The sequence below is a fragment of the Parasteatoda tepidariorum genome, chromosome 8 (assembly GCF_043381705.1).
Source record: "Parasteatoda tepidariorum isolate YZ-2023 chromosome 8, CAS_Ptep_4.0, whole genome shotgun sequence".
Taxonomy (NCBI): domain Eukaryota; kingdom Metazoa; phylum Arthropoda; class Arachnida; order Araneae; family Theridiidae; genus Parasteatoda; species Parasteatoda tepidariorum.
In genome coordinates this window covers 20,788,956-20,799,840 of record NC_092211.1, presented here as the reverse complement: position 1 = coordinate 20,799,840, position 10,885 = coordinate 20,788,956, and the positions used below count along the sequence as shown (strand labels likewise).

The 10,885-nt window shown below is 27.6% G+C and overlaps 1 protein-coding gene across 1 annotated transcript in view; it reads left to right on the top strand.

Moving 5' to 3' along the window:
* Window positions 1-203: 203 nt before the first annotated feature.
* The window catches only part of LOC107446015 (cell adhesion molecule Dscam1-like), a 188,791-nt gene continuing 178,109 nt past the window's right edge, over window positions 204-10,885 (top strand). The window contains exon 1 of the mRNA XM_043052767.2: window positions 204-1,520. Within this exon, the coding sequence (XP_042908701.2) occupies window positions 1,469-1,520 (52 nt within the window). The 5' untranslated portion in view covers window positions 204-1,468. The remainder of the gene's footprint in view (window positions 1,521-10,885) is intronic.

The following is a 10,885-nucleotide window of genomic DNA, read 5'->3' as shown; positions in this document are numbered from 1 at the left end:
ACTCGAAAGGTTTTCTGCGAAAAAAAAAAGTTCTTAAAAAAATCTGATTATTTTTCCTTAAGCTGAGCAAGTTAATGTTGCAAAACTTAGATACTTCACAAAGCAACTCTTAACCTATTAGAGCATCTAGAAAAGATAACTTTGTAGAGGGCGTTGGTCTCTTCACAGCCCCTCTATTTTCACCTCAGAAATCGACTGCTTAAGTCGATAGTCAGTGTGGCAGGGTACTTCACTTGCGTTTGTGCAGTGGACACAGACAGTCACGAAACAAAATCTGTTAATATTTAATCGGAATTGAAAACACGTGTGCTTTGCTCAGGACAAAACTTTTGTTTTAGTTCAAGGGGTCAGATATAAACAACGACTAAATTATGAAAAAAAATTAATAAGCTTTATTGCGTAAAAGATTTTTAATATTATTAATTTTTAATCCTTATAATCATTGATATTTGTAATTAAGGTGTGCATTTTTGAAAGGAATGGATCATTTGAAATCTGATGAATTCTTATTCTTATGAATGATCAAATGATATTCTTATTTTCTCATTTCGCGAGGAAATAAATTTCTTTTATTACATTTGACAGTTTATGTTTTAAAATAGAAAAAAACGCAATTAACAACGATTAAAGTTTCAAAACTTGAGCGATATAAAAGAATGAGAAAAAGTGATGAACTTTTTTAACGCTGTCAAATTAACTGATTTAAAACTTTGAACTAATAATGATTGCTCAATATGAAACTGTGCAACTTTGCACTTATTTATTATTTGAATTTTTATTCTAGAAGTTGAACTCTAGTTTAATAAAACGATTTAAATTCATATAAACTAATCATGTTTAAAATTGTTTTAAAAAATTGCCAAAGTATGCACAACTTGACTATGTTTCTTTAAAACTAATTTATATGTATATTAAAAAATGGTTTACAACAATTTTCAACGGCAAGAATATTCGAACTGGGAAGAATATTGCAGCCATAAAAACTATTGCATTCCAACTTTTGATGACCTTCTAGAAGCTACTTCTCCTGAACAGAAAATAAATATTGAGTTTGATACAATATTTCCTAAAAACTACTACATTTAATTGAGATTGTTTTTCAGTTAATGTCCAAATAATAAGAAATGCAAGAATTGAAAATATTTAGTTTTATTCCAATTCACAGAACTGCATAAACAAGCGATGCACTTAAAATTTCTACTCCAACTAGAGCCAATAAATTTGCATATGCATACTGCACATTCTATGATATACAGTAAGCTTCATTTTTACTAATCATCATAAAAGATCAACTAACTTCCTGTACTCTGTTCAGCAGAAAAGTGTTAAACTCTCAAGTCTGATTCACAGGTGTCTGTTCATTCATAATAAATAATAATCTATTTCAGACTCTGCGCAGTAGAGAAGAATTTTATATCAGCTTCAAACCTTGGATTTAAAACTATCTGTTTTTACTTTCAACGAAGCAATGAACAAGATTTGGATAAACACTTTTATTATCGCATTGGTCTTTCAATTTGGTGAGTTTTCTTAGATTGTATTTTCATTAAAAAATTTTAAATTTTTAACTGTTTTAATAGGTGGTACTTTTATCTAACAAATTCTTTAAATAATAAATGCATGTTGATAGAAAATAATTTTTGCACGCCATTGAGTAAAAAATTACGGTAAATTGACAATTTTTTACCGCAAAATTAATTTTAACGGAACATGTTACGGAACACGTAATCTGATATGCAGTAAATTTTATACTAACAATTACCGTGAAATCACTAAAAGACACTCTAAATAAATATCTTTGTGTAATTTGCGGACAAATATTATACGGTAAAAATGGATTTTACGATTAAATAAACTTCATGGTAAAATGGATTTTACAGATGATGCACCGAAAGTGCCAGTATTTTATACCGAAATTTTTAAATGCCTACTTTCGAGAAAAAGTATAATTTGTTTCTCTAATAAGGAAACCTAATAAACTGTTTCTTTCAATGTCTAATAAATTTAGTTAAAAATGAAAACCGAATTAAACTTTTATTTTTAAAATGATTTATGAAAAAAGAAAGTAAGCGAAAGAAGTAGCAAATTTTGAATGCCAATTGACACAATTTTGGTTAACAGTCAATTGTAAACACAATACAAATGAACAACTGCAAGTAAGAATACAAAACATTCAAATTCTTTTCTGGATAAAGACATATTTTTTATCTAAAACAAATCTGAGTAATGTTATAATATTTTTTTACAAGAGAATACTGTAAAAATGTCAGCACGTAACTTGCCAGTACTTTTTACAGTAAAATCCATTTTTGCCGTAAAATTTTACTTAACAAAAATTTTTAATACCGTAATTTTTACAGTAATGTTTACTGGTAAATCACTGAATTATTTTAATCAAGTATATATTACTGTGAAAATTACAATAAAATGCATTTTAATGATGCTGTATTCAGTTTAAAGGCACCCTGAGTGCAGCATCCTTTCCGCTTGCCATTTCCAGTACTTCTAACCGTAATTTGATTGAAATTTTTTACAGTGCAGTTGTAGGTGGATTTGGTTAAACTATAACTATTATGACCCAAATCGAAGTATAAAAAGGATTAGAATCATTATCAGCAGCAATTTAAAATTTAGTTGCCATGAAATGATGCAAATGTAGTTGTAGAAGTTGAAAATATATTTCAAAATATTTTATTGGAGTAATTAATAAAACTGAGTATAACTAATAATAAAATTAAATAAACAATAATGCAGGATGAGAAGAAAAAATAATAAAATTTTCATAATTATCGGTATATTACAACCAAAGTTTCAAATGAAATCTGAAAACATAACTAATTGTAACGTTTTTTTACATAATATTTCAAAATTATCCTCCCCTTTCCTAATGCTGAGCAGAAATCTAGCAACAAAGGTTACTACTATAGGCTGCAACATCTCGAAAAGTATTTTATCCCATTTTTACACTGTTATTTTAAGGGATAATAAAGTCTTATTAATATTAGCACAAATCTAAAGGCGAAAAAATGGAAAATTCTTCGTGAGTAAATCTGGAGAATAGTAAGGGCATTTTTAAGCTGCAAAACATTCAGAAAATGTTTAGTGCACTCTAAAGTGTTTCTAACTTAAATTACCGGGGACACATTACTGAAAACGAAGCATAACATTTAAAACATAACTGATTGTGTATCTCGAAAAATATTTAACACTAGTGGTCCTTTTTCAAATCAGAAGAATTCTGATTTGTAAAAGGGTTGTTTCTCACAGTTCCCGTGACGTATATGTCACACTAGGTCAATGGATTAAAAACCGTTGGAACCGTTAAGACTGAAACCTATTGTGTGAATATCCTATCATTAGATCAAAAGTTATTCGATTTTTAACTNTTTTGGCTATAATTAAGTCTATTAAAAATTGAAATAAGTGAATTGCAATGGAAAAACCTGCATAAACAAATAAATTCTAGTAAAACAAATAAATTCGTGATATAAATCAAAAATCGTCTAATTAATTCGTAATATTTATATATTACGAATTTATTTGACGATTTTTGATGATTCGTGAAAAAAAGCGCTTTCGACAAAATACTAAAATTGAGACCTATCGACAAAGACTACTTACTTCTGCCCAGCTTATGCTCTCTGGTTATTTCAGTTTCCGTTTTTAAAAGCGCTATATGTTGAGCCATCTCAGCTAGATTTGGCATGTGACATTTTTAGCGGCAATCATTGGTCGATTTTCTAGCGTTGCCATTCGGGGAGTTGTAATGAGACTTCTTTTTGTCGCCGTGTAAGAGAAATATATATATAGATAAAACAATTTAAAATTTTAAAAGTAGATAAAAAAAATTCAATTTTATAATTTATTCCAATTATTTCCTCTCATCCTGAACTTCAAACAATCAGTGAAGTAAAATCATCTAACTAAATAGTATAAATCTCTAATCTTTTCATAAGTACTTGAAAAAAGCATACATTCATTATTTTTTAAACTAGTACATTACATTAGTTTAAATTGTGATTTTATCTATTCACAATTGCTGTAGCTTAACTTTTCCTATAGATTTGTTTGTCATGATAAGAATTCAAGGTATTTAAATTTATTCGCATCATTATTTTTTTTTCGTTCTCAGAAGTATTCCTTTAAAAAATATACATATATTTAAAAATATAAAGGAATACAATTGAAAAATATAACAATTTTATTCATCATTTTAAACAAGACAATTAAATCAATTGAAAAAGCTTGTTTCTTATCATAATAAACAGATGGAATATTTTTATTGTGATAAATAAATAAATAAATGAAATATTTTTAAAGGTTGTTTTGAAATTGCAGAAAAATGTGCAATAATTGTGATGTTTGTTGTAAACAACAGGCTTAATGTTAGAATGTATTTATGGAAAACATCCATATTTGGGAAATGTAAATCATTTTATACCACCTGTCTCTCAGCAGACTCTACAAAAATTTCAGAAAAAAGTACGTTCATTAGTGCAAGATATCAAAACCGTTTTACCAATAAGCTCTGAAACTCAAATGAAAAGAATTGAAAATTAGGTTACATACAAATAAAGACATATAATTGAAAATACAAAACTTGTAAGCATTTCATTTTTGTTGAAATACGGGTATTGAATGAAGTTTCGAATAAGACACGAACTTCATACTACACTAATCAGCTAAAAATATTTTTATATAATTATTTAATGTATTTATTTTCCGAACATAAAAAATTTTAAAAATCGCCTTAAGTTATTAGATAGGCAACAATTATTTTATGCATTCGTCTATAAAGACTTAATAAAATTTCACTTACCATAAAGTAATACAATTTGGTAAGAGACCGTTAATATGATTTCCTATTTAATTGACTGCATAGTTACATGAAAAGATAATCTCAATATAAGATTTTTTTTTAATCTGCAAATTTTGATCAGCTGTAAAATTTAGTAAAATTTTTTTTTTAAATGATGAAAATAAATTCTTCTTTGCCAAACTGGTAAGTATCTTAAAAATATTTCAAGATTATATACGAGTCATATTTTGATGAAAAAAGAATAGAGATTGGGAGACAGTCTAGACAAATTAGGGATTGCTTACTTTTATACGAGATAATGCTCCTGATAGTTTGGAAAGTTTTATATTTTTGTGCACAAAAGTGCAATGTTTGCATTGTATCCATTTGAGAATTTTACATCGCAACTTAATAGACATCATATTGTTTTCTTTTTTAGAGGTTATTAACATTAACAAGTCAAAAATTGCAAGGAAGCGTTATTTTTTTCTTCCACTTATTTTCATACTTTACACTTCAGAGAGATCAAGCCAAATAAGGTATTAATTTTTGTTTCTTTATTTACTTAAGAGAATAAAGCTAATTATATTATAATATTCAAGGTTTATAGAAAGACTCGAAATAAGTACGAAAAGTTTAAGAGAAAAAACTCGAAATAAGTACTATTCAAAAGTAGAAAAAAGAATGCTTTGCAAAATTTGAACGATAAGTTTCAGTAAGACTAATAATATTTGGCTTTATTCGTTTCATCATATATATATATATACTTATATATNGAGGTCATGGGTTCGATCCTCACAGGTCGAAGATTCCCCGTGTCCTCCCAAAGTCCTCCATGCACAAAATAAATATATGCAAGAAAACACGAGGAAAGTTAAGAAAAGCAATAAGTTTCATTTATTGCGTATAAGCTGCAAGTAAGCAGATCTCATTAGATAAGTTCAAAATGAAGATAAAACATAGGAAAATTATAGACATATGAAAAAGAGGGGGGGGGGGAAATAATAATGAAAAAAATAACAAAAAACTGATTTTAAAAATAAAATGAAAAATAAAAATAGGATTAATTTTTTTTTTAAAAATCCGGATGTATAAGTCAAACGCGGACTCTATAATTATTTTATTCACATTTTGTTCGTTTAAACCAAACCAAAGCTAATTGAAAATTACTAAAAAAGAAAAGACGACATTTACAAAATATGCCTTAGAAACCATCATGTATGTTTGAATTGGGAAAAAATCCCATGAAAAAAGTAATTTTATAATACATATTCTAAAAACTTATTAAATCCGTTAAAAGCAATGAAATTATAAAATTTAAGAAAATGAAAATTTCTGCTTTTAGAAAACGCTATTGAAAAATTATATACGTTTTTTGCTTCCGTGTGTATTACAGTAATACTGTATTATTCTCATTCATATGGTTTTCAACATTTTTTTCAACTTATTTACACCCAATTATATTTTTTATCCATTTTCTTCTACTTTAAAAAGACATTTTGAGAATACTAATTTTGAGATTTTCTTTTATTATAGTTTATGAATCTTTAATTTAAACTTAGACATAATTATCATCCTTTAACTAAGGAGCTCCATTGCTAAAAAGATTTCGAACGGACTGTCTCTTTCACTTCTTATTAACCAAATATCAAAATAATTGGATTATTTTACATTTTAAACTTTATATAATGGACTAATAAAATATTAAAATATTTAGAGTAACGTTTATTCTGCAAATTCTACGCCTAAATCTTAGAATATTTAACGATAATCTTTCGTTAGCTTTAGAGAACGTAAAAGTATAGATTAGCAAACCATTATACATTTCTTGATTTATACCTTCAAAACAACTGAATTTATTATAAAGGGTAATGTACTTGAAAGAAAGATAAATTTTAATTAGTTTTAAGTTAAAATGTATCGAATTCAATAGATTTTCTTCCAAATGCAGAAGTCTGAATTAATCAAAGAGAAATTGTGTTCACCAGACTGTTAATAAAGAAAATTTAATTACTTTGAATTTTCAAAATTAAAAAAGAGATTTGACTAGCTTACCGATTATAGCGATATAGTTGATAGCAATGGCCAGTAATAAAAGCAGTAGTTTCCCTTTTTTTTCCAAAACAAAAACAAAAAAGGGAGAAAAAAATGTATTAAAATCTCCTAAATAACCATAATAATAACCATTCAATTTTTATAGCTCAAAAAACAAATATTATGATCGAGTACAAAAATGGTCTCAGCAGAAAGAAAAATATTTGAATATGTTCATCGGGAAGAAGAAAATGATAATCAAAACTGTTTATTTATATCTAGATAAAACGAATAAAATAACCCATAATACAAAAAAACATAAGCTTGTTGTTCAACAAATGTTTTTCGTTGCAAATTAAGCTTACAATTTCCCCCTGCTAATCTAATTTCTGGCTTAATATTTTAAAATATTGTTTCTCTCAAAAGAAAGTAACTAGCACATGAATAACATATTATGTGCAAAATAAAATAGTAGTAGAATCGGATTTTCATGAAACAATATGCNATGTTTTTCGTTGCAAATTAAGCTTACAATTTCCCCCTGCTAATCTGATTTCTTTCTTAATATTTTAAAATATTGCTTTTCTCAAAAGAATGTAACTAGCACATGAATAACATATTTTGTGCAAAATAAAATAGTAGTAGAATCGGATTTTCATGAAACAATATGCAAACTTAATGTTTCGAGAGGTTTGTGCAAATTACGATACAGATGCAAGAATGTACATTGTCTGAATAAATACAGTTTTTCTCCGTAAATTTAGATATCTGTCACAAAAATATGTAGATTAGCCAAATATGAAAATCACGATTCCTGTAGGCGTCGTAAACACGTGATTTAGGAACTGTTGGCGTCGGGAATTTAAGTCTATTAATGGTAATTTAAATTTTTGCGTATTTCGCCATAACACTGAGACTGTTAAAGAAAATCAAAAGAGTATAGCACAATCGTAAAAATTCGCTCATTCAACGAAAGTCTTGTGTAAAATGTATTATTATTATTGGTTAATTTATTCATGGTCAAAAAATGGTTTCAATTCAAAGACAATTAAATTTTTTTTTTATTTTAATCTACGTAAGTTTAAATGAAAAATACAGAATTTTAAGAAAATTTACAGAATAGATTCTGAGTAAGAAAACTTAAGTAATTTTAACTTATCATTTCTCAAGGAAGTGATTTTATAAAATATAGATTTTGAAAGTTAGAATTATATAGTTTTAAACTCTCTATATGAATTTATGTACCATACACTAAATTTTTTCAACATTTATTAATTTAAACCATAAATAATAAAAAAAAGTAATTCTGATTTCAATTGTACCATTGATATATATTTGAATAAGGGAATTTTGTAAAATATACTTATTAGTTAGTTGTAATAATAGCAAAGCATACGAAGATTGAAATTAATATTTAGAGATCTAAACTTTTGACGGATTCTGGGTCTATTGGAACCATAATTTGTTTGTTAAAAATCTGATTAAAAATCTGAAATCTTCGAGAGAAAAAAGCTGTAAAGAAATAAAGAACATTTTTCGTTCTAACATAAATTATATACAAGAAAAAAAGCTAAGTAAAATGTCCCTCTATGAATCATTAAGATTGCATCGAAGTGCTAGAAAATTTGTCAGTAAGGTCTAAAATTATTGAAGTAATCGGAAAGTAATTCCTTTTTTTCTCAACAGATGATCTGATTACATTTTATCACAGTCAATTTCACAGTTAAGTCACATAATTATATTTTGACAGCTGATATAGCAAGTTTTGCTAGTGAAAAGTTTGATTGATACTACGAAGTAGTTTTTACATGGTGCCCTTTCAAATATAGAAAGTTGAAAGTTAAAAGCAGAATTTTTGACATATTTTGCCTTTTCTCTATCGAAAAAGTAAAAATGCTTCTACGAGAAAAAAAATTAATACCTGACGTGCATGGAGAAGATGCATTAGCACTACGCTAGTGTCAAAACTTATTTGCAAAATTATGGAACGGAAAAATTTCCATTAAAATGCATGACCTCTCAACGCAAATTCAAGTTGATGAAGACACAAAAAAAGCATTAATTAATACAAACCTGCTAATAACAACTCGTTAGTTCTCTAAGACAATGTATTTTTTGAATTCGAACATTCATGACTATTTGAAAAAACAAAGATTTAATCCAAACCTCAATATACGGGCCGGGATAGCCTGGTTGGTAGGGCACTGAGCCCATGTCCTAGAGGTCATGGGTTCGATCCTCACAGGTCGAAGATTCCCCGTGTCCTCCCAAAGTCCTCCATGCTCCCATAACAAATCAATACCTCTGAGGGTACTGATCCAGGAGTTTCCTTGTCTTCTGGATTGGTTCAAAATTACAAGGCTGCGGAGTTGAACATAAATAGTCGTAAACCCAAAAATTGGTTTCAATTCAACGACTGATATAAAAAAAGATTTAAAAAAAAACTCAATATACGGGTTTCTACTGTCCTTAAAAAAAGAATTTTGCGTAATTGCGTAGATGTCTGTAATTTTCTGTTCAAAAAGCAAGAAAATTATCAAATTTTGAAACCCACCATCACTGAGAACGAAAAATGGTTTGTTTACAACAGTGTTCCAAGTTCTCCAAATTTTTAAACTGTAAGACGTTTACTTTGAATCAGGAGGCCAGAAATCACCGGATTCAGNTTTTTTTTTTTTTTTTTTTTTTTTTTTTTTTTTTTTTTTTGTTTGAAACGAACAAACATTCCATACGCATGGAATTATTCAACAGCAAGAAAGATGGCGAAAAGTATTGCCCGAGAATGGACAATATGATTAAATAAAATACAATATATGATGCTCCGTTTTTCCTCATTTCTCATACCTTGTAATTTTAATTAGAAAAGACGTTTTGGAAAAGATTCACAGGGTGGATAATTTTTATTGCATCTCCGTCAGAAATCCGGTGGTTGATCTACACAAGAGAAACACTACTATACTAACTCTATGTGAACAATTTTTCGCTTTGCAGCAAATTTTTTAAAACATTTTACATGGCAAAACTGTTGGCCCAATTCAAAAGATCATGCCTGCAGATTTTTGAAATGATGCCATTTTTACTCATGCAAAATTCGAATTGAACAAAATGAGCGTTTATAACTTCTTTTTAGCTTTAATGCTAACAATTGCTTTAACATTCTGTAAGATTGCAATATTTATATAATAATGCTTTTTTAATCATAATGGTATTGAAATTGTAAATCTTCTTTTAGCTACCAGTACTCATTTTGATTCATACAAAATTTGTATGAATAAAAAATACATTACTGTTGAAAACTTCAAGCACAATATATCAAATTGTGATAACAGTTTTGTAAATTTTCCAAAACATTTGCAACTAAAACAAAGATTGTTTGCAGGCAGTGCCATTATTTTGATCAACCCCAGTAAATTATTACAAATAACATTAGACCTTAAAATTAATTTTACTAAAAAATCTGCATCTACTTATAATCTGAAACAAACATCATCTCGAATTGTAATTCAAAGAAAAATTTAATTGAAATATTTTTTTCAATGTTTGTCTTATAAATTTTTTGGGATTTCAAGTTTAACACTTGAATTATTTCAGACACTATATTGAAATGTAAGGAAAGGTCTACATTTCAAACCAAATTTATTTTACTCTAAGCCAAGATAATTCGACGGTATATTTGCACTCTAATATTTATACTCTTCAAAAGTGCTTACATTTTCCATAAATATTTACTACTATATTCGATATATTAGTAACTATCAATAATATCTAACGCAATCATCAGCGAGTCCTAAACATGTTAGAGAAAATTAATTTTCAAAAAATTACGTTTTCAAGAAACAAAATATAATAAGTAATTAATCTGCAGTTTGCAGTGCTTTTAAGTGCTTTAAATCCTTTTGAAGTGAGAGTTGCAAAATTGTATTACAACCTCAGACAAAGTATTTTTCTTTTCGTAATAAATGTTTCAGGAATGTTTTTTAATATATTTCAATGTGTGTTGGGAGGCGAGTGGGGCTAGTAAGGACATTTTTTACGAACCATTAAAAAAACCTT